General features: G+C 38.3%; 2 protein-coding genes and 1 long non-coding RNA gene across 8 annotated transcripts; 1 reads left to right on the forward strand and 2 right to left on the reverse strand.

Annotated features, from left to right (window-relative positions):
* On the forward strand, positions 1–20,373 carry gtf2f2b (general transcription factor IIF, polypeptide 2b). 2 transcript variants are annotated; one of them, XM_053626911.1, is made up of 9 exons: positions 1–188; positions 325–398; positions 501–519; positions 2,635–2,779; positions 6,778–6,804; positions 15,776–15,857; positions 15,950–16,049; positions 16,134–16,277; positions 20,080–20,373. In XM_053626911.1, exons 1-9 carry the CDS (start codon positions 120–122, stop codon positions 20,209–20,211), a joined length of 792 nt encoding a protein of 263 aa, XP_053482886.1. In that variant the 5' UTR covers positions 1–119; the 3' UTR covers positions 20,212–20,373. The 2 variants fall into 2 exon arrangements, with proteins under 2 accessions (XP_053482886.1, XP_053482887.1); XM_053626912.1 differs by lacking the exon at positions 6,778–6,804.
* Positions 8,493–9,677, reverse strand: kctd4 (potassium channel tetramerization domain containing 4). Its single transcript, XM_053626913.1, has one exon. The coding sequence runs from the start codon at positions 9,495–9,497 to the stop codon at positions 8,721–8,723; it is 777 nt and encodes a 258-aa protein (XP_053482888.1). The 5' UTR covers positions 9,498–9,677; the 3' UTR covers positions 8,493–8,720.
* LOC128608825 (uncharacterized) lies at positions 13,427–25,260 on the reverse strand. Of its 5 annotated transcripts, XR_008386132.1 has the most exons (6): positions 24,310–25,260; positions 23,981–24,055; positions 22,284–22,334; positions 21,908–21,973; positions 20,086–21,062; positions 13,427–14,196 (listed from the first exon to the last, which is right to left on the reverse strand). It is a non-coding gene; the product is annotated as an uncharacterized LOC128608825 (long non-coding RNA). The 5 variants fall into 5 exon arrangements; XR_008386129.1 differs by having other exon boundaries at positions 13,430–14,196; positions 20,086–21,973; XR_008386130.1 differs by having other exon boundaries at positions 13,430–14,196; positions 21,908–22,334; positions 24,310–25,259.

Genomic DNA, 25,260 nt, shown 5'->3' on the forward strand with positions numbered 1-25,260 from the left:
CCAAGTCTCAAACACATAAGCCTAGCAACTCACTATACAGTCTCCGTAAACTCAAGTGACTACCGGCGTTATTCAGGCCTATCCTTTTCCATAGAGAGCGGAGCTGAGAGGCTGCAGCCATGTCTGATAAAGGCTGCGACGTCGATTTAACAAGAGCCAAACAAAACACCGGCGTTTGGCTGGTGAAGGTTCGTCCAGTCTTTTTAGTTTTAAAAATTTACATGTGCTAGATTATTTATTGCTATTCTAGTGACATATAAATGAAACAACAAAAAAGGTCTCAATAAAAATTGTTGTAACCCTGTTGTTTCCCCCTACCACTAGATTCCTAAGTATCTGGCACAACAGTGGGGAAAAGCATCTGGACGAGGAGAAGTTGGCAAACTTAAAATTGCTAAGTAATCATCATCATTTTCTTATACATACACTATTAAATCCTGTGTTTTTTCCAGAATATTTCTGACATTATTTCGCAACCTCCTTTTTTCCACCTCTATAAGACAACAAGGAAAAACACTGGTAAGTATTTCAGCAGACATTCAGTGACATTTTAAAGCAAATTTCTTCAAATTCATAAATATAAGAATAAATTAATTAATAAAGTGTTTGACAGCTACAGATGCATTTTTAATGGTCAGTTATATTGGTATCTATATTGTTTGACTACATTTCATTTAGCTGAAATGCTATGTCTTGGCTGAAAAACAGAGCAGGCAAAGCAGATTTGAAGTGAAATACTAGAAGCATTATTGACACTGAACCATCAAAATCAGCTCATGCTTCATGCTGTAGTATACTGTCTGGTGTGAGTGTTTGGGGTAGACAAAATACATGCATGTGCTACATATATTGCATACATGCTATATACTAATACATTTACATGTGCATCTCAAAAAATTAGAATATCGTGGAAAAGAGAATTTTTTACTGTAATTTAATTCAAAAAGTGTTTCATATACTTTCATATACTCTAGATTCATTACACATAAACTGAAATATTTCAAGCCTTTTTTTGTTTTAATCTTGATGATTATGGCTTACAGCTCATGGAAATCAAAAATCCATAACTCAAAATATTAGAATAAAGAATTTATAATACAGAAATGTTGACCTTCTGAAAAGTATGTTAATTTATGTACTCAATATTTGGTCGGGGCTCCTTTTACATGAATTACTGCATCAGTGTGGCGTGGCATGGAGGCAATCAGCCTGTGGCACTGCTGAGGTGTTATGGAAGCCCAGGTTGCTTTGATAGCGGCCTTCAGCTCATCTGTATTGTTGGGTCTGGTGTCTCTTATAGATTCTCTATGGGGTTCAGGTCAGGTGAGCTGGCTGGCCAATCAAGCACAGTAATACCATGGTAAACAAACCAGTTACTAGTAGTTTTGGCACTGTGGGCAGGTGCCAAGTCCTGCTGGAAAAGGAAATCAGCATCTCCATAAAGCTTGTTAACAGATGGAAGCATGAAGTGCTCTAAAATCTCCTGGTAGATGCTGCATTGAATCTCGACTTGAGAAAACACAGTGGACCAACACCAGCAGATGACATGGCACCCCAAAACATCATTGGCTATGGAAACTTCACACTGGACTTCAAGCAACTTGGATTCTGTGCCTCACCACTCTTCCTTCAGACTCTAGGACCTTTATTTCCAAATGAAATGCAAAATTTACTTCTAATAACATCTTCCCCATGATTGTGGTTGTGTATTGAACCAGACTGAGAGATTAAAGGATCAGGAAATCTTTCCAGGTGTTTTGAGTTAATTAGCTGATTAGATCTCTTCTCACGGCGACTTTCTATATTCTAAATTCTTTATTCTAATATTTTGTGATCCTGAATTTTTGATTTCCATGAGCTGTAAGGCATAATCTTCAAGATTAAAGCAAAAAAAAAAAAAAAGGCTTGAAAGATTTCACTTTGTGTAATGAATCTAGAATATATGAAAGTTCCACTGCATGAATTAAATTATGGGAAAAAAATTACTTTTCCATGATATTAATTTTTTTTTTTTAGATGCACCTGTATACAGTAACTATTGTTCTTGTCACTGACGCAATACTATTATTACTGCTGCCAGCTTAAGCTCTGTAACATAATTGCTATTACCATGGTAGCTCTATTAGCTTATTTGTCATGTTTCTACCTAACATGCTGACCTCATTGTGGGAGTACATGACCCCATGGAATGACATTTGAGTTGCTTTTCTGTTAGATGACAGAAAACTGCAGCAATGTATGTACATCAATGCTCAGGTTCTTTATCTATAAAGCAAAATGTGAAGCAGACTGAGACCACTTTGTTTTTACAATGCACAAATCAGTCAAACCACAAAAAGACCCACAAATGAACCGTACTCCTGTGGTGGTCTGAGTACAGTTTGTTTGTGGGTCCTTTTAGGGGGGGTCTGAGATCTTCTGAGTGTTCACATGTACATGTTATATCGGCTCACGACTGCTTTGAGTGCCCAAACAAACTAGGTGTGAAAACACCCTTAAATGATTTCAGTTTGCCACCTGATGTAACTGGTGATTTATGGTATAGGAGCAGCCTACTAGACTATTATTACCCCAGAAGCCTTGGAAATGCATTTGACTGTGCCACAGAATATGTGTGACTTATTGTGTCTTAAGGTGTCATTCAATCTGAATGAAGATCTGAGCGTGGTTGAACATTCAGAGGAGAAGACCACGTCAGTGCGAGCACCCAGAGAGCATCCGTTCACCATGCAGACTGTGGGGGGCCAGAACCTGGCTGTCTTTACAGAGAACTCCTCAGGTGAGTCTTGACATCAAACACTTCTGGTGGAAAGGAGGAGTCTGGAAGAAATTTGAAATCTTTTACCTACTTTAATTGAATCTAGTTTGTGTAGCATAGTATCCTTTAAAGGAAAGATACACCCTGGAAGGCTTGTATTTAATATTTATGCTTAAAGCTCAGTGGTTGAGACGTTGGGCTACTGATCAGAAGGTCGCGAGTTCAAACCCCAGCACCACCAAGCTGCCACTGTTGGGCCCTTGAGCAAGGCCCTTAACCCTCAACTGCTCAGATGTAAAAATTAAATTAATGTAAGTGTCTGTGAATAATGGTGTCTGCCAAATGCCGTAAATGTGTCCAAGATTCTGACATTTTTAGTATAAACTTCTTTCATTGACATGTTGGCCTATTTTCACTTTGGTTAACCATTTCCTGTATTACCTACAATGCCATTCAGCCACTTGTCGATAGTGTTGCCAGTGGGAAATAACCCTTGCTTCATCTTTACCTAAAGAGATCTTTTAATCTATTCAGCTCTCTCACCTCATCTGTATACTCTGTTCAAACAGATCAGGTTCCAAAGCATTAACTCCCATGCTTCTGCTGTCCTCAGTTAAAGCCGTTGTTTGATATCTCATAGATTGCTTTGGTTGCCCATCACGCCCCCTAACTCTGTGCAAATTAATCATAAAGCTGCATTGCTTTCTGAAACCTTGAGTCCAGCTTTGGTTATCTTTCCCATTTCTGTGTTGGATCATCAATCAATCGATCATCAATATGACATTGAACATTGCTAAATAATTGTGAGTGAGAAAAGGAGCCAACAGTGAAAGCTGATTAGCACTTATGTTTGAGCTCACTGGAATTTTCCCCTGCTAAACATTATATCTGCATTAGCAATGTCCTGCATCCACCAGCAAAGCAGCACTAGAATCTCTAAACATATTTCATATCACAATTACTTAAATATAATCATGTTTAATATGTTTCAGGCATGTTTAAAGCACGTATGCCATTTGGCTGAAGCACAGAATAGTGTCTTGAAATGCATCCAAAAGCCCAAGAATATATCTGTTCATTTATAGTACAATATGAGGTACCTAAACATATTTAGAAGCTTAAGATACAAGTCATACAAATCTTGCACATTTTACACCAAACCTTGAGTTTGTGTCCAACCTTTAGTCCATATCTTTGTGTGTGTGATTATTGCAACACCACAAGCATTTTTGTTACTGTGCTTTGGTAACTATGTCCAAAAATTCTAATACACTGATTTGATGATGCATGATTTAGCAGTAGGGTTGTCTTAAAAACATAAATAGCAAATGACTGAAAGCAAATGCAACAAATTGTAAAATGTAAGCTCTAGTTCTCTTTTTGTTCTCCTTGCTTATGAATATTTTTTGCAGCCGTCTGCCTAGCTCTTGCAAGCCGCAGGTATTGATTAAGTGGTTGCTAAGCAACAGGTTAGCCAGCGAAGTTGGCAATGAATAGAGGCTCTCGCTTCAGTTAAAAGCTTTCTCTGGCCTATGGGGGTGGTAAGGGAGGGGGAATATTTTTCCAGGCAAGTTATGAATTGAAGTAGTTCAGGGTGAAAAACATTTCATCAAATGCTACTGAATATAACTGTTCAAAGCTGCCAAACACTCCAAGAATTTCTCAGATAATCTACAGACATATGGTTCTTTAGTGCAATTAAAACATTTTTACCCAATTTTTTCACTCACACAAAACTGCAGTAAACAGTACAACGGAATGATTCTGAATTAGGTGGATTCTGATAAGTTTTTTAATATATACAAAACTATTCATTGGAGCCTTCTGTTTTTAAACCAGGGTAAGTCGGAGACTATTTAAAATTCTTGAATATGTAGCGGTTATAATAATACACTATAGCTTTCCATTATGTAGTCCACCAGTATCAGGTTTTGCTTGGCAAATGTTTCATTACATATTTCATGAACCTATTTGCATGAATAGTTTAATTAGCAATAATTGGGGGGGGGGGGAGGGATCATAGCTGTAGAACTTGACACTTGTTTCCCATTGAAGCTTTTTAGTTGGGGTTGTTTTCTCAGTGTATTATTGTAAATGTCCACTGTATACATAGCCTTTGCTTGTTGTCCTAAATGCACCTAAATTGGCTAGAATGGACCATGAGTAGTGGTTATTCCTCTCTGATTTATGCAATGCTCCACAGACAGATTAATTCAGAGAGCCCAAGGCTCTAAATGAAGTTTGAATTTAGAAATGCATATGTGTTTTGGTACGCATTTGAAAAAAAGGGGAAGCTGTGTTCAACACTTGATTTTTTCTCTTCCTGAAGTGAAGCGGCTGAGTGGTTTGTTAAAGGTGTGTGTGTGTGTTGAGCAAGTGGTGGACACTTTAATAAGGTGTCACAGTCAAATGTGAGATGCTGCTTGTTAACAGTGCTGCCTCTCACCCAATGAGGGGCTGAGAAGTCAACTTTCCTTGGCTCACGTAGGCGCATATAGTCGGTTGCCAGGTCAGGCTAGAGCGGAATGCTGAAGCATACACATGCATCAAAAGGTGTTTCACAATTACAGTACTTATTTTAAACAGGTATTGAGAACTGGGTTCATAAAAAGTCATAAACGATGCTGCATACAGTAACACCGATTTTTTAACACCCCCTCTGTGACCTGAAATAGAAAGGAATAGAATACAGAGGAGTCAGATGACCTGAGATAATTAGTGCAGAAGGTGGGGCTTTAGTTGGCTCATTTCCACAGTCCTTTTCTCAATTTTTCTGTGTTTGGAGAACAGTATTAGCCTGAAGCATGTTTTAAAGAGGTAAATATGAGTCATCGTAGCTGATTAGAGACTCTCTATTAGCATATAGCCAGCCTCGGTGTCAGGATTGTTGCTGACCATTTGTTTAGAGGTTACAGCTACTGACCATTATACAGTTCTAAATTATAGGCAAGAAGTGGTGCAATACATTCAGATTTGTGGCTACTAAATGATTGAAAGTGTCCATGAGTGGTTGGTCTTTGGGGATGATGTATCTTGATAATGACAATAGTGTTATTCATTATCATCTGGTAAGATGATCATGGTCAGGAATTCTGCATCATTTCAGCTGTGCAGGATGCATACTGTAGTAGTATAGCATATTTGCTATATACTATAGCATAAATGAATCTCTCGATAAATTAAATTAGTATTAAAAATAAGCAGAGCAAGTTTAATAATGAAGTTGCGGGTTTTTTGTTGTTGAGGTTTTGTCTTTTTCACTTTTTCATCTATTTTCACACATCTAGCACTTCACATTATTAATGCAAAAACACTGCTTGGGATCTGTTTAAGATTCTGTTTAAGTTGATTCTGGTCCCTCTGGTGTTGTGACATCCAACATTTCTCTTTCTCTTAGCAGTTTACATTTTTGAAAGAATGCTATAGCATGTGGTTCAGACCATCCGAAAGTAATATGAAATTACTTTACAATTCTGTTTTGTTTTGAGGTATTTCCATTTGATACATGATCAGTATATTTGTAAGGAGTCATGCTCATAATTTCCTCCTAAAATACAGAAAGCTAAATGCTATTCCTCTTCATAAAAATGTTATTACTTATTATACAGTGGCATTAAAGCTTTTATGACAGGTTTTATGTGCAAGTTCACATGTTGATATTCATCCCTGGCTAATTGAGAAATGTACTGTTTATCATTACTCATCTTCGTAAGATACTGTATCATTACAAGAACTCACTATTGAGTGGGCTGGCATTTTGCTTTACCTAAGCTTGGTAAGACCGCATTTAGTTTTAACGCACTAGGAATTTTAAGCAGATGTATTAGTCTGGTATGGTGCCAGTCAAGACTAGCCTTTAAATGCCTGTGTGATATATGTGAGTGTTTTATTAGAATATATTATGTTGTCTGATTTTGTGGTGTGAAATATTTGTCTGCTTGCTTAGTGTAACTGTGTGATAAAGCTGTTAATGAAGGAATTAATGACAGAGTGAATTAAAGAATTTCTTTTACCTCCAGATGGTGATGGCCTTACATTTATGCAAGGTAATAACCTTACTAATATGTAAATACATAAATAAAAAAAAACCTCCATCCTGACCGCCTCTCTGTATACAGATATAAATGTGTTTGAGATCCCTCAAGGGTATGTGCCACCTTGGATTCACATGGTGAAGCTTGACCAATTAATTATTATAACGCTTTTAGTCATGTCGCCCCTGGAACACTTGATAAGAATCAGTGGGCTTTTGTTGTAATGTAGGAGTCTTGCCTGGCAGCAAATGGATGTGAGACTAATCCATGAATATTTGAGCAGTTAATGGCACTTACATCTGAAATAAATGCGCTCCACCTCCCCCCACCCACACTGCAAGGTGTTAGTTGCCCTGATGCCTGCGGGTTAGAGATGCATCATCAGCCATGGATAAGGGCTAATAAGCCCCACAGTCTCTCATCAAAAATGAATGACCCTTATTTGCAATTAAAAATGAAACCCAGTTTGATGTTCTCACAACAAACTGTGGGGATGGGTATGATTCTGTCTCCTCAAGTGTCAACTATTCATTGTGACTCATTAGCAGGAGATGGGTGCAGGACCGATTCTATGGAAACAGATGTATTTTTGTGTGTGGAGATGCAATCTGGCTTGTTGTGGGTGTAGCCATATGTCCAAAGTTACTTCATTTGAAAATGACTGGCTTTGGGCTGTAACCGAGTTTGCGTTGGCGTCAAACAAATGTATTTATCAACATTCACCAGTATTTTTATGTGCTTGGTTTTCTTAACTGTATGGATATGAATAGGTTTCCTTAATACCTATAGCATTGCTTTGCTATTTTATGAATATTTTATGAATTTTATGTTAGTAGTATGGAAAAGCTGTCGACACTTAGTTAGTATCTGTCATTACTTTGTCGAACAGATCACTGATAAAATAATGTCCGATAAGAATGTCAAGTATTACAAGCATATTGAAAGCTCTCACTGCATTAGGTAACATTGACTGTGATCCATGTGCATATGGAGGGTTGTATTTATACGTAGTTTCTGTATATGGTATTTTGTATGTTCTGTCACAAAGTAAAAGCTTGGCTGCTTTAAATTAGGATCAGTGCTTGAGGAGAAATTTAATAATTATTGAACAATGGCCCTGTTTTTAGGTCAAACAGAATATTGCAGACTTATTTAGGGCACAGTGTAGTCAGTGTCTTCAGTCTTACTCAGGAAATGAATTTTACCTTTTCTATACTGAACCCATGCAACTCTGTATACAAGCGTATACACAGCTTCTCTATTACTACTACATAGACGTCATTCATTACTGTTTAAATTAGTATCTAATCCAAAAAAATCTATTGATCTCTTTAAAAACAAATCAAACAATATAACAAACATTAAATAAGGCATGTAGTACAATTTACTATGTTTTAATCTTTATTTTGCAAAACATGAACAGGTTCTGAATAAGATTTTGCTGTCAACTTTACTTTTTCACAACATCAGCAATTACAACATTTGCTCCCAAAGGGGAATAATATTTGCACATGCATTATGTATTTCAACCTGTTGATCAGACATCACAGTAGTTGTACCTATGCAGCCTGTTCTGAGCCTGTTCTGAACCATTTCCTCTTATCTGAAAAGATTCCGAAAAGAAGTCAAAAGGTTTTCTATAATACGTTGCAGTTCAGAAGCCATTATCCATTTACTCTTTTTTTTTTTTTTTTTTTTTTTCCTTACTAGTTTGTCAAATGAAACGTTATACAGAGTTTGCCAGAAGAAAACACAATACATAACACTTTTTTTTTTTTTAAATACTTCTCAAGGCTGGTTAGTAGGATCTGAAGGAATGCAGAAGCAGCATAAATTGCAGAATGTTCTCTTTTAAATACAGTGCAGGTCCTGTGCTGATGGCTGGAAACATCAATGTGGGTTGATGGTTACTTTTGTGCTGGTTTGGGTCACTTGACAAAGTGCAGAGCCTCGCACTGCACTACCGATCCCCGGCTACTGTCCAGGCAGGTGAGCAGGCGGAAGCCTGCTTTAAGAGCCATCATGACTGTTTCAAGCTTGAGCGTCTCCAGAGTGCACAGGAAGGTGCTGTCCTCCTTGAGCACCAGACGTGAACCCTGCTCGGACTTGATGAAATGCCGAAACTGGATGATGTTGGATGAGACTGCAAACTCCTCAGGGAAGCCATCCAGACGACTCTTGGAGATTTGCACCAGGCGTGTTTTGACTTTCTCAATGAAGGTTGCATCGCTACAGTAGACCTTGAGGCCATGTGAGCGCTCGTGGCTATCGGTCACCTCTAGGAAGGCAGGCTCACGCTGACTTGCCTGTTGATGCTCCCACTCTTGTAGTGCCTGAGCTAGCTCACTCAGCCGGTAGAAGTCTGCCTCGCGCCGTAGTAGTGCCAGTTCCTTGAAGTCATCTGGCAGGATCAGCTCTCCAGTCCTCAGGAAATTCAAAATGTGACGGAAAACAGGCCCATCACGATCGATAAACGTGTTGCCCATGGAGTCTACATGCAGCACAGCTTTCTTACCACTGACGAGCTCTTCAAGTAGAGAGCCTGGGTGTTTGGCTAGAGTTTGCCGCTGTGCTGCATACAAGTAGCCCCCCACATTGAGGGTAATTGTGCCTGAGGAAGGCTTCTTAAAGCTCTTGCTGGGCTGCAGCAAGTCCGGATTGATCTGCCTTAGCTCGCTTTCCATCCTTCTGAGATTCCATTCCATGCCGTTTCCAGAGCCCAGCCTGACAGAGTGTGTGGGGGGAGGAGTGTGTTTGCGTGTGTACGGGCAAGCAAGCAAATCGCAGCGGCGCTGGCATTGAGCGCGGGAGCACTGAGCCCTGCCAGCAAGTGCCAGAGCCTTTCGCAGCCACACAAACACACATACAAGAGCATGCGATCACAGTCACAAATGCTTACACACTCCCAGGAGGAGGGGGAGGGCTGTTAAGGGTGGGCTTGCCTACGTCAGTGGAGAAGAGGGGAGGGAGAGGGAGAGAGAGAGAGAGAGAGAGAGAGAGAGCGAGAGCGAGAGCGCAGCCCTACCTCCCCTCCACTTTAAAGGCTGGATTTAATCACCTCTCCACTCCGATGTGCTCCTCTGCTCCGGTTCAGCAATTAGCACTCCTTCGGTTCTGATGAAAGAGACCAGCAGCTGGGCATCAGCTTGTGAACTCCGAGGCCAGACAGCATAGACTCCGCTGAATACATTGGGCTTAAACTGAGCCGCTGGAAATGGGGGTATATTGATGTTAATGTTTACACACATTTTAGTTCTCTTTTGTCAGAGTCTTTGCTTCGGAGGGCCATCTGTTCTTATTGTGTACTTGTAGTGACTATTGGCAGCTTTATAAATAAACACGGCCAGATCGAGAACAGCACTTTGACATGTTTCTCATCTTTCAGAAGGCATAAGTGTCGCCAATGCAACACACACTTTAAGAGGCCTAAAAGGTAAAGGCTGTATCGTTTTTATGATGCTTGTAGACATCCTTGTGAGAAATTTAATTACTAGCACTCAAATAATCATTTAAGGCAGAGGCTTTGATTCATAGCTATGTAACAGCTGAGGAAATAGCTGCCACAAAATTAACCTCAAGCTGCCTCAAAATATGTTACACAAGAGATATTGCACTATGTCATTAGCCTATAAAAACACTCCCAGGGTTAGGACTCAATATATTTTAAAATATTACCATAAGAATGTGGGCTGACAATAATAAACAGCTTAAGCAACGTCTGTTTGTTGCTAAGGAGACATGCCTTTATACAGACCGTTGTCTTAATGTGTCTGGCGTCATTCTCTGCACTTGGCCATTGAGGTATTTCTGTCAGCTGTGTCTGTCAACAATGGAACTGTCAGTCAGTTCAAATGATCTGTTTTGCCCTGGGTCAGGAGAGCTGAGCTCTTTGGCACCAACATGACAATAGTGTGCCTTCTGAAAGTAGCAAAAAGACTACTCCTAGACTTGGATAGAAGGTGTAATTTCAGGGTTGCAGTCTCTGTTTATAATAATTCAAAATTACTATAGAATTTTTGAAATCATGCAGGATTTTTGTATTCTTTTCTAAATTCTATTGTTTTATACATTGAGGGTTCTACCATACCTAGTCATAAGTGACTGTAATCTTTTGATCATGTAAAGTAATGAACACCTACAGATTTAGGGCATGCACCTTAAGAGCTTTTAGAGCTCTTAACTGTGAAGAAATAGCATTTCTCAAGTGCCTTTCTTCAGCTTTATAGGAAATCAAGTTACAGTCGGCATTTCTCGATGGAGACTTGTTGAAATTTAATAGGAAAACAGTTCAAGCATTTACAAATGGTTTTGATACAGTATTGAAAAGAGACTTGGTACAGGCTACTGGATACGATTGGAAAAGCTGACAAATACTGAGGCTGTAATGATTTTGATATAGTATCAAAAAATGGAAGAAATTGACATGTATAATGCACGCAGCATTTTGATTGGTTGAGTGCATGCATTTTATTTCAACCACCGTTTTTAAAAGTCTGTTGTGGTGCGTACAGTAACAGTTGTTTATTGTGATTCGAATCTATACAATGGAGTTTCTTAAAAAAAATACGACTGATTGACTGACGACAAGGTTCAGGCCTTATTAAGTGCTTGTGCCGAGGACGAAATACAACGGGAAGTGGAAATGGTGACCCGCAATGAAAAAGTATACTTAAAAATATCAAGTGGGTTAAGTGAGCTGGGCAGTGTTCACACATGAAAACGGTGCAGACCGGCAGACCAACAAGTGGTTTTCCAACCAGACTAATTTGCCTAATCTTAATGGTACTTTAGACTGTGATGGAAACGCAGACAACAAAGGTCTGGAGGAACCAAATGATCCCTTGAAAAAAGTTCCTGGGACTAATTATTCCGGGTAATTTCTGTAGAAACGCAGCTTATGTTTTGTTTGTGTTATATGTGACAAAGAGTACATATTACCTGCACAATTTTTGTCAGGTCTGAAGACCAAGAGCTATTTGAAATCCATATTTGAAATGTCATCTTGTTAGTATGTTTTGTGTATGTGTCTCATTCCAATCAAGTACATACGAGCTTGGTTCTTAACAGAAAATAACTGCTCAGAATTGTTGCCAAGATGACTGCCAAGTGAACAGACTTTAGTAGAAGGGCTTTTGTAACTATGCGCAAGTAGAATTTGTTTTTCTGAAGTTACTTATGAATTTGAGTGGTTTGGATATGAGAGGCTTTTGTTAGGGGGCTAACATGGCAGGAATTCCAAAAGGCAGTTTTGAGTACTCCTAAGACTTCTGTGGTAATTTAAAAAAAAAAACAAAAAAAACAAACACCATGGTGTTTGTGATAAATGAGATATTCATTTACAAATGGCAACACATGAGAATGTGCTGCCATACAATTCAGCCACTACAAACAGTTTATATAGTTGTTCATTCATCTTTTGTAGACACTTTATCCTGATCAAGGTTATAGTGGATCCGGAGCCTATCCCAGGAACACTCAGGCAGGAATACACTCTGAATAGGACTCCAGTCATCACAGGGCATCACACACCCACACGTTCTCACACACATCCACTACTGGGGCAGTTTACAGTAGCCAATCTACCTATTGAGATGTTTTCTAGAGGTGGGAGGAAACCAATGACTCAGTGAAGAACAAGGTTGTTACAGTTTAGGCACATTCGGTAACTAGCATTCTCCAGCTAAAATACAATATGCCAAATGGACTGCATTTCAGTTAACACCACTATTTAGTGGTTTTTAGCTCAATGGTTCAAAACTTTGGGCTACAGATCAGAAGGTTATGGGTTCAAGCCCCAGCACAGCCAAGCTGCCATTGCTACCTTGAGGTAGCAAGGCTCTTAACCCTCTCTGCTCCAGAAGTGCCATATCAAGGCTGACCTTGCACTCTGATCTAGGGCTGCAACTAACGATTATTTTCGTAATCGATTAGTTAGTCGATTATTTTTTCGATCAATCTGATCGGGCTGGGCAAACTTTCAGTACCTTTTTTTTTTGTTTATTTAAAATAAAATCCATAAACGGAGTGTTACAAATATAAATTCAGACTAAAACTTTACACAACTGTTTGTCCAAAACAGAAAAGGACCCAACACACACACACCAGAATATATAACAGAGTAACAGAAACCACAAGGTGCAGTGAAAGTGAATTTTTATTATTAATTTAGGACTGTAGTTTAATTCAGACTTTAATCCACAGACTTGTGGTTGAGGATTCCTGGTTCTACTTCAATCCTAGATGTTTGTTTCATAAATTTATTTTCCCTTGTGACATTATGTAAAAGTTGCTCCCGATGGCAAGCTAGCGCCTTGCATGGCAGCTCTGCTACCATTGGGGTGTGTGTGTGTGTGTGTGAATGGGTGAATGAGAACCAGTGTAAAGCGCTTTGGAACCACTAAGGTTAAAAAAGCGCTATATAAGTGCAGACCATTTACCAACAGTATGTAAAAGTATATTTGTCTTCCACCTCAGTCTTCAGGCTGTGCTAAGGCACTGTAACAGTGTCCAGCTCTTATGAAAGGTCTGACGGTTTAACAGTAATGTACAGCCCATGTGACCATGCATTAATTAGCTCATGTTTACAGAAAGCCTTTTTAAAACCACTAGTAACATAGACATGCTTAACATGGAGAGGCACTTGATGCTGACTTTCACAGTAAATGTTAACTTCATGCTCTTTACTTTGCATGTGCATATTCTGTATGTTGAAGCGTAGGTTTTTGTGCCATTCTGAGTGTTACCCTAGATTTTAAAACTTGTACAGAGCTATGAGTAACAGCTCATCAGAGCTGTGTTTAATTACAGCTGTGGGGAGGGGGGGGTGTTATCGCATCACTGTGTATTGTGTTAGTTTTCACAATGCATATCATGAATATGAACGTAATGACCTATTTACGAACAGAAATATAGTGAAAATGTTCAGCTGAAGTTCCTTCCTCAGTAATTTCCCTTTAAACTGCATACACACGCAACCAGATGTCACTCCAATTTTATATGTTTTTAATGGTAATTGATGATTATAGTGCAGTCATTATTTGCTGTGCCAAGATTTTCTATAAATGGTAACGCTGTTAAGTTATTCATAGTTTGCTGAGGTGTTAGTTAAATCACTTGATTGACAGTTGTTGAAGGAAAGACTTTTACATGAGACATTTGCCATTTGAAACTGCAAATTACAGTTGACCGTCATTGCATAACATGGAGGTGGTGGGTGGCAACAAGAGTTAAGACGTTCTAAAGAAAATGTCACACAGATGATAAAGATTGCCTCCACCTTTTCTAACTGAGATTGCTCTGATGCCTGTGGTGTTTCACAACAGTGTTTCTTTCATAACCCCTCTCCATGTATCCAGTTCTATATGGAAGAGTATGGTTGACACCCCGCCTTCTCTTCAGCATCTACTGAGTTTGAGATTGAAACACAAGAGAGCAAATTCACAGTTAAACGTGAGTGCCAAAAACAATCCAAAGTGAGAAATTGTCTCTCAGATTAATAGCAAGGCATAAATAACCCACTGAAAAAAAAAATCATCACAAAGCTCTGTATGTGCCATATATTGTACAAAAAGACATAAGAACTGAATTACCTGCTGGGGATGATTGGGAAGATGCATCAGATTGCTCTGAAATTCTTGTCTTTGGCAGTGATATGCAAATAAGCTGAGAAGTCTGGGGATTCAAGGCACTAGTGCATACAGGTTGGTGTAAGTGGGGGTTGAGAGAGAGAGAGTGCGTAGATGGCTCAGGATGTTTGGATGTTTTGAGCCCAGGCAGAGCCGAACGGATGGTAACCTGTGAGGGGGCGGAAGATTGACCTCTAACCTTGCCAACATCTCAGCAGCGGTTTGGCAGCCCACAGCCTACACCACCCCCAACTCCATTCAGCGCGGATGTGAATGCCTCCTGCTACATAACTGGAAGATTTTTCGGATATTGTTTCTATGATCATACTTGTGTAACATTTTAAAGAGCATGGCAACAGTTGGGTGTTTTTGTATTCTCCCCTCCAAATCCAAACCGCATGGCCTCTTGTGCTGCTGAACCATGTGTTACTGTGAGGCAAATGGATGCTTCAAAATAGAAGTGGGTGTATTTATTAAGTCACTCCAATAAGTACTCATGCACTCATCAGTCAGTAATTGCTAATAATTGTGTGCAAAACCGGTGATGGATTTTGTGGGTGAAATTTTGATGCTGTTAAAAGGTTTTCTGTTGGACCAGAGAGCCTTCAAAACCATGACCTTTAGTGGTATTGTTTGATACATGAACAGTTACTTTTATCAAATTAGTATTCAATCACAACACCACAGATGCACAGACCACACGGTGCTGTAGATAAGTGCTTCATACTAAGGAAAAAAAAGAATGCTTGTGTGTAAACTAAACATATAGACTTTTGCGTGGAAGATTTGTGTGTGTATTTTTCTCTCTCTCTCTCATATATATATATATATATATATATAATATATATACACACACACACACACACACACACATATATATATATATATATATATATATATATTTCTTGAAATCAGCTGTGGTATACAGGGGCTCTAGAGGTTAGATAATGATCAGTTTTCTTTAGACTATAACAAATGTAGGCAACAAAGAGCCTAGGAGTCAAAGGGATGCGAAGTTCAGTGAGGCTCTGTAGATTAAATACATCACTGTTTTCTCAGACCACTATTAATAAAACTGCAGAACATAAGTATTGAGGCATAGAAAGTACCTGCCTGAATAACAAGATCGCAAATGTCAAGTTGAATATTGAAAACGGGTTGTATGCCAACACTACATTTGAGGGTGCTTGTTTCCTGAAAAGAATCATTCTGCGTTGTTCGGTACTTCTCTTCCCAATTTTATCGAGTGGCACTACGTATTCATGGTACAAGTAGATGTTGAAAAGAGCTTTCTGGCAAATATATTTTTTGAGTTTGTTTATACAAATCATAATTATTATTATTTTTCTGCTTCAAAGACCAGATTACACTTGAAGGCATGGTGGTACAACGTGCTGAATGCAGACCTGCAGTCAGTGAGAGCTACATGAAGTTAAAGAAGTGAGGATATCCAGCGATTGTATAGAAAACCAATATTCAGTATTCAAAACTGCAAAGTTCAATTGTTAATAACATAAGTACATTGTTTACAGACTGCAGATCAAGGAATCAATGAAGCCACTCCGGCTGTCTCAGCAACTGGAGAAAGCAGTTACCAACAATTACAAACCTGTGTCTAATCACACCTATAATGTAAGAGTGCTTCTGTATTTTTGTCTTTGTGTTTATCTGTGTTTTGCATGTATACACATAATTACGTGAGTTCTGTTCCTACAGGTGCAATATGAGAAGAAAAAGAAAGAGGAAGGCAAGAGAGCGAGGGCTGACAAGCAGAAAGTTCTGGAAATGCTCTTCGCTGCTTTCGAGAAACACCAGTATTACAACATTAAGGACTTGGTGGAGATCACTAAGCAACCTGTGGTGAGTCACAATGTTCCTGAGTCAGCCAGACCCATGTGGCCCAACAAATATGTTGAAAAATTATCATCTAAACCTGGGGTGTCAGACTCCAGTACCCAGTCAGAATCATGGTAATGTAACATTCTACCTTATGTAATACACCTGATGCAAACTAAATGTAATGCTGCCCTCCAGGACATGAATTTAACACTGTAATGGGATTGAATCTTCACATGAATTCCTAGAGACTTATTTATTCAAAAAAGAGATTAAAGAATTCATCATTTTTAATGTAGGCAATCAATGATGAGAAGCTGTGTACATACATATAGCCCGTATCTATAGATTTGCACCTCACAGGCTTGTATCTCGGTGTCTTTGCAAAAAACACAGCTCTGTAAATGGATGTGAGCCAGTGGCTGGTGTAGAGAGTTTAAAATGTGTCTTAAAATAGTTCTGGGTTTTGTAATGCAGGGCAGTGATTTAATTGGTTTCTGAATGTGACCTCCGGATGAGATGCTTGTTTTGATTTTATGCATGAGAGTTCCAAATTTCTGAATCCAATTTACCCTTCAGGTGCTGGTTTACTGTGCTTTGTTATTGATGGGCAGTATTAAAGCACACTAACCTACGAATCTTTCATTTTGAAGGACCACAGTGATACCTAAAGCTTTCTTGGCTGCATAATCCAATACATTCATTCATTCATCTTCAATAACTGCTTTATTCTGGTCAGGGCTGAGGTGGATCTGGATCCTGTTAGGAGTATACCCGGGAAGTGATGCCAGTCTGTCACAAGGCTGATGCATGCATTCTAAAATATTGAAGCATTAATTTAGTACCCCTGGCAAAAAATATGGAATCACCACACTTAAAAATCTTTTTTTACTTCGTAGCAAATAAACAAGTCACAGATGTGACACAACACAATTTTTGTTTAATAGCTGAACCTTCTGGCTTCATGAAACATACCTCAAACAAGTTAAATGAAATTATTGTAATTAATGGCGTATTTTGTTCCAGATCAAGTAGAGGAAAAAATTATGGAATCACTCAATGGTGAGGAAAAAAAAATATGTAATCATCAAAAAAAAAATCCACAATTAGTAATTTGCTGCACCTCCGCCATCTTTTTTTGAGGCATGGACTTCACTACTGAAAAACAATATTTTCCATCAAGCTTGTTCTAACTTTCTTGCATATAGGTTGACAGATCAGCTTTGCAGGACCAATTGTCATGGACCAATTTTTTAAATTTCCACCATACATTTTCAGTAGGATTGAGATCCGGACTGTTTGAGTTGATATGCATTTCCTGAATAAAAGCTTGTATACGCTTTGCTCTCAGGCAAGATGCATTATTATCCTGAACAATGACTTCATCATCACAAAACCTATTTTCTATTTATGGAATGAGAAAAGTGTCCAGAATTTCAATGTACACCTTAGCACCGACTGTTGAGGTCTCCCCTGGTCTTTTATCTGACATGAAACCCCATATCATAAATGAGTGGGGAAATTTGATTTTCTTCAAACAGTCAAAAAGTTCAAGCATCATCTCCTTGGCCAATGCAGTGTCGTGATTCATCACTGAATATCACTTTCCTCCAATCATCCACACGCCATGATTGTTTCTCTTTAGCCCACAGTAACCTTGTTTTCTTCTGTTTAGGTGTTAGTGCTGGTTTTCATTTGGCTTTTCTATATGTAAATCCCATTTCATTCAGCCCATTTCTTACAGCTCTGTCACAAATATTGACTCCTGGGGCGGCTGTGGCTCAGGTGGTAGAGCTGGCTGTCCACTTATTGTAGAGTTGGCAGTTCGATTTCCAGCCCACATGACTCCACATACCAAAGTTTCCTTCTTGAAGGAGTTTTATAATCCTTTCCATTTTTTTGACAACTCTCTTGGTGGTGCCATGTTTCCTTTCAATTAGCCAAGTCCAACAGCTTGTTAAAGTGTGTAAGCACTCTCTCTTAACTGCAGACTAATTTGCATTTTTAGACTTGTGCTGGTATTTGTTATCTGTGATTTGTTTATTTGCTACGAAGTAAAAAAGCCAGAGGAACATCCTCTAGTTTGGTGATTCCATAGTTTTTGCCAGGGGTTGTAATTGAAATCCTAATCCACCCCTCCAGGCTTTACTATTCAGGAGCTACTTGAGACCTTATAGATGATGTTCAGAGTATTTTGAGAATTAACAACAAACTGCAGAACAATAGATTTCCATGAATTATTATTAATAGGCACTGAAATGGTTAACCTTGATACTGGTGTCATAATGAAATGCGCCATGACTCGAGAACAACATTTCTCCTCAGGTGGGCTTTGTACTGCTCTCTGATTGCATTATCATTGTTAAGGGTTCTTGCCGTTCTCAAGTATAACTACCACATAAATATTGTCTTGGTTTCTCCCTGCTTGAGACATAAATGTCATGAAGTTAGATGACTCATTTCAATACTGCTGAAATATGACACTAATCAGGAGCAGGGAAAGTTTTGGTAGAAAGCCTATGGTAGTCAATACCATGACTACTACTGACCTCCAGTGTACATTGTTTCTAATTGCAGCAAATTAGTATATGCTTTTAATATAATGGAGCATATAGTGTACTTAAGAGTATACGTTGACATTGTCATATTAGCTGCATTAGCTTTGCTTTCTTTTTAGTACAATGAATACAGTATGATTGTTTAGGTGGTTGAAACAATTTGCTTACCTCATCATAAGGCATAATCTCATTGGATGTTTAAATATAGGTTTTAGGTTAATAACAACTGACAGTTGAAGGTAAAGGGCTTTTTTTCCCCCCTGGCTCCTGTTTAACTAAAGAAAGCTTAACTAGTCCCACCCACTCCCTCAGTTATTTTAGATTATTTTAGTTTGTGGTTAAGGTGTTGGACTACTGCTCAGAAGGTCGTGAGTTCAAACCCCAGCACTGCCAAACTGCCACTGGTGGGCCCTTGAACAAGGCCCTTAACCCTCAACTGCTCAGATGTATAAATGAAATAAATGTAAGTTGCTCTGGATAAGAGCGTCTGCCAAAATGCCAGAATTTAACAAATCAGCAAGTTAACCTGCACTGACCCTGATAAAGCATTTCCTGAGGATAAAGGAGTGAATGAACTGAGCAGCCTGTTGCGTACAATACACTCCCATGTTAATCAGCGTGGTATTACTTTCTCATGAGCGTTGTATCTAACCGCCTACTCCTGTGACTTCTTTTCTTGTGTCCTGTGTTATCCTAGTCCTGACATGCACTTCATGTACTTCAAGAAACCATCAAACCACACAACAGCATAAGAGCCATACAGAATTAGATTGATAAAATATGCCTGATTGAAATAATGAGATTTGTGGAGGAATTTAGAAACATTATAGATGCCTAACTGTATTATAGATTCATATTTTATCATTACAGACAATTACATGCATGTTGCAAGTTCTCATTGCTTTTTCAGGGTGTGTTGCTGAAGCTCATATTTTGTTTATTGTTGCAGAAGCAACTTTTAACAAAAACCCAGACTGCAGTGTTCACATGCCATTTTTATGGTGTTGTAAGAACTTGTTGCCATGGTGACAGAATGACATCACTTCAATCTTGAGATATCACCAGCGCTTGTTGGCTTGAATGAACAATCATTGCTGCAACAGCAAAGCAGCAGTTTTGAAAGTCACTTTATGAGGGGACAAAACTCTATAGATACTGAAAAGTCATGATCATCATTGTGAGGCTTCTTTAACCAGGAGCTTGATTACAGCATTGCTTTTATGGATAATGCATGACTCTCGATCTCTAACCAGTTTAAACATTCCTAGATTTACCTGAAAGAAATCCTGCGTGAGATTGGAGTTTACAATCCCAGAGGACCTCACAAAAGCACCTGGGAGCTGAAAGCAGAATATCGCCACTACCAGGAAGGAGAAAATGAAGAAGAAAAGATGGTTTAACATTTACCATGACATAGCTGCACTTATACAGCTAATAATGAGACATCATTTATTTTATTTCATTTTGTTTGGGCAACAGATGCCATTAGAGAATTTGTTGTGTGTGCGAAATGGGATGGTTTTGAACAGAAATTGAAATAAATGTATTTGCTTAACACTGTTCTTTTGGTACACTGCTATTAAACACACCCGAATGTTTACTCAACACATGCATCACATGTATAAATTAAGACTTTGTATTAGTGTTTGATCACAACAGATGACGTTTATCACAATTTACATGTATGTATGAGCATCCAACAGTTATTGGCCACAATTTACAGTATCCTCCAGAATCTTTGGGATTAGCAAAAGTGAATATATAAAAAACACATGAAATTATTTAGTATAGTTTTATTCAGCCATTGTTGTATATTTTCTATCACTGGTTTCAAAAGTATATATGCATCCTTACAATTAATATTTTGACACATGATCTGGAAAAAAGAATCTTTTCTTGTATTAGGTTGTAGACGGATTTACACACAATAGCAAGTGTAATACCAACGATGCTTGGTGAAGTTCGGGTGCTGCATTTTGTGAGACGCTCTCGGGAAGGGCTTCTTTCTTCTTGTTCTTGCAAACAGCTTTTTATGAAAGTAACTCATGAAATGTTCAGGGTTGTTTTTTTTTCTTTTCAAGGTTTGTCTTTACTGTGATCTTTAGTTTCTTTTTCTCTCCACCATCCTCCTCACTGTGTGGGTGGTCAGTGTGGTCAAGGGTTCAATTCCTGGCAAGTTTCCAATTGTTTCATACATGTTATATTCATTGTCAGGTGTCTCATGTTGAAAGTTCTTTGGTTTTGTTCTATACTAATGGGAAAAAAGGGATGGATATGTAACCACATTTATACCACAGGGAAACAGGACCTGGATAATTGCAACAACAGTTGCTAGTAACAGAGCAAATGAACAAAATAATTTATTGGCATAAGGGTGTCAGTTATGGTACATAGTTTATAGCATTATTTAAAAAAGAATAAAGAAAAGAGCACTGTATAGAAAATAAAGTACTATGTCCATTCTGTTGGAGTGGAAAATTATTTTTAGTTGTGTTTAATGCTTATTGTATACAATCTTTGCAATTTTATGATTTAGTTGCCAATGATTCTGGGGTGCACTCTATAGATAATATACAAATTAGCTTTTTCCTATTGTGTATTTGTAAATGATTTTGAATGAAAACAAGAAAGCAAGTAGTTCAATTTATTAACATTTATTAGATTTCAAATGTTAAATGATGGGAACAATTCATTCACTACCAATAATCAACTCACTTGGCACAACAGCAGTGTCCAGAGAGCTAATCCAAGTTTTACATTAATCTTTAAAACTTAAATATTACCATTTCCTATCCAATGTGCCTCATTTGGCTGGACGAGTATATGTGCTATAATACATCAAGTTTACACTGGTGGTAAAGTGCATTTATATGCATATACCTTTGTATTCACCTTGGAACCAAATTCCAAAGGAACTGTTCAGTTTCAAAATATAGAAATTTAACACAACCATATAATATGCAAATTTCAGAGATGTGGTAATCAATCCAGTCTTTACCTCCAACATCCCCCATAAAATACATGCAACAGTTACCTTTCAGTTGGGATTTTTATTAAATGTTATGTTATAGTAGAGAAGGGGTGTGAAATACATACTTTTTCAATCTCCACATGACAAGATTCTGTATTGGTATGGTTATCTTCACTGTAGTTCCACAAAACCTCATAAAACAGAAAAATAAAAACAAACCCATTAAAAGTGAGGTTCACAGAAATGCTGCTCTTTCTGCTCAAAGAACCAATATGTGCTCAGGTAATACATGCTATGTTTCACTGGTTATAACCTCAGCAGGTAGGGGTCATCCTTGCACATATCTTATAATCAGCTTTGCTTTGATTAGCTTCTTAGCTGAACAAATCATGCCTGCATAATTCCACTATCATGACTCCATTTACATTATTTTCAGAAGTGATTTGACCAGTCATGAATATGCTTCTGCCCTGATATTGTTAATGAATGTGAAATATATACCTCAGAAAGGACTAGGTACTGCTCCCTTCAGTCATCTGAGCATCAGTTCACCTGTGGAAAACAGCAATAAGTTAGCAAAAGTCATCACTTTCCAAAGTGCTGCACAGGAAGAGAATATGTGCTCAGGTAATACATGCTATTAGGTTCACTGGTTATAACCTCAGCAGAAAACAGTCATCATTGCACACCATAAACACCAGTTAAATATATTTAGGCTTACATAATATTTAGGCATAAATTAAGACATTTTACTAGTCATTGCTATATCAGATCATTTCATCTTCTAGACATTACTATTTACTTTTACACTTATCTAATCGGCCAATTGTGTGGCAACAGTGCAATGCATAAAATCAGCTGCTCTGACTGTAAAACAAAATGTGTTTGGTTGGAGTGAGAAGGTGCTACAATTGGTCAGTGCAATGTGGCTGACATCCGAATGTCTTGGGTAGACGGTGGGTGGAGTCCACCTATTTGTGGATTTGTGTGCACTCTTGATGCCAGAAATGTTTCAAAACCCACAAATGCATGTAGCACTCCACAAATGCACTGGACATGATCCACAAATGAATGCCAGGCAGAGTTGCGTTTGTGACATAACATATGTAAAAAAACAAAACAAAAAAAACAAATTGTATTTACAAATCTCATTTTATTCATTTGTGAGCTTTATTCATTTTTGTAAAACTCTGAAATAGAATATCCACAAATGTATGTTATTTGTGAATTTGTGTAATTTTTTTTTAATCTTGCTACATTTATTTGTGGATCATAATTTATTTGTAATTATGAAACAATTCTAACCCCATACACATACAGGTAACCTTCACATCAACCATCAGAATGGGGAAAACTTTTGACCGTGGCATGATTGTTGGTTTCAGGATGGTTTGAGAATTCCTGTAACTGCTGATCTGAGATTTTCATGCACAACAGTCTATATATTTACTCAGTTTACTCAAAATGGCAGAATAATGAAAAAAAAAAACCCCATCCAGATCAATTGAGAATGGCCAGACTGGTTCGAGCTGACAGAAAGGCTACAATAACTCAGATGAACACTCTGCAGTTGTGGAGAGCACAAAAGCATCTCAGAATGCACATGTCAAACCCTGAGGCAGATGGGCTACAACAGCAGAAGGCCAAGTCTGGTTCCACTTCTGTCACCCAAGAATAGAAAGCTGAGGCTACAGTGAGCACAAACTCACTAAAACTGGACAATTTGAGACTGAAAAACTTAGCCTGGTCTGATGAGTATCAATTTCTGCCAAGGCATACAGATGGTAGGGTTAGAATTAGCAGAACCCAACCTGTCTTGCATCAACAGTCCAACAGTAATAGTGTGGGGAATGTTTTCTTGGCACACTTTGGGCCTGTTAATACCAATCATCACTTTAATGTCACAACCTATTTGAGTACTGTTGCTGACCATGTGCATCTAGCTACTTCCAGCATGAGAACGGTTCATGGTTTCACTCAATGTTCTCATTACATACATACATATACATATATGTATGTATGTGTATATATATATATATATATATATATATATATATATATATATATATATATATACACACACACACATGTGCATGGACAGAATGCTTTGTAAACAATTAACATCTGTCATTTCTACAGCTTGGAATTTATTTAAATGCACATATGGTGTTTTTATATTGTTATGGTCATCTACATACCTACACATCTCCCGGTGTCCATCCTATCCGGGACGGTAATCAGTTGCTGAACAGAAACATGAAATCATTGTGGCTCTGTGGGGAAAACAGTCAGAATGACCTGGAGCCCTTTTATTTCGGACTTATAACGTTGTAACATCTGACACGTGCTCAGGTAATACATGCTTTAACGCGTCACTGGTTATACCCTCGGTAAAGAGTAGTCATCATGGCACGTGATGGTCAGTATACACGATTCTGGGTCATGTATGTTTATGATGTATCTTAATCTCTATGACGGAGGCTCTTTGTAAACAATCAGAATCCAAACCGACGTTAGTTATACATACCTGCTGTGTTTCTGCTTTTTTTTCACGAGCTTTATGATTAGCCGGGTTATAACCTTGAGCTGGCACGTGCACGCTTCGTGGACCTCGAACAAAAAAGGAGCAGGAACGCACGCGCGACAAGCCAGCAAAGGGCGCGCGGTGATTACGTCAGCGCATGGTTCATGGTTGCCAGGTCTTCGCTCTCTCACACACACCAAGTTAATTTGCATCATGGTAAAGACATTATGTTATAGACAACACTGTGACGAGTTTTGCACGCCATTACACATTTACAATATGAACTCCGGAATTCCGACATGCAGCGGGAAACTATGCAAAGACATGGGATAACATAATATAGTTCCGTGAGTGTTTCACTATAGACTGGCACACTGTTACCAGTCATCTCTTGAACAAGAGCGGCCTCGTGTGGACAAACTGTTATATCCCGATGGATATAACCGGTGGTTATGAGTAACACCTCAAATAATCGTTTACATCATGAAAAATGCACTTTTGATAGTTTGGAAGCTGGTAGAGGATGTTTAGTCCGAAACTAGAAGATTAAATGAAAAACATTATCAAAAGTTACACCTATTTGAAGATCCTTCCCCCTGACTTTCAGGTCATTTCATCTCAAGTGATCCAATAATTTCAAAGTTGGTTGCTTGACTGTTTTTAATTGTTCTACTTTTTTTGTTGTTGTTGTTGAGTGATTACCTCTGTGTATTGCAAATCCACCATTTTATTTTAACTTTTAAACTACAGCAGTTTACTGTTTAACTACAACGACACACAAGACATTTTGGTTATACCAAGATATAGATACTACAACTCAGAAGTCAATTGCTGCTCTTATCACAGGAGAAACAACACCACAGCTTCGTTTATGAGACTGTTCATTTGTAAAACACCCAACTGAACACTGTAATTCCATATTTGGATAAAATCTGTTCATGCATACCAACTGTA

Source organism: Ictalurus furcatus, chromosome 6 (genome assembly GCF_023375685.1).
Source record: "Ictalurus furcatus strain D&B chromosome 6, Billie_1.0, whole genome shotgun sequence".
NCBI classification, from domain to species: Eukaryota; Metazoa; Chordata; class Actinopteri; order Siluriformes; family Ictaluridae; genus Ictalurus; species Ictalurus furcatus.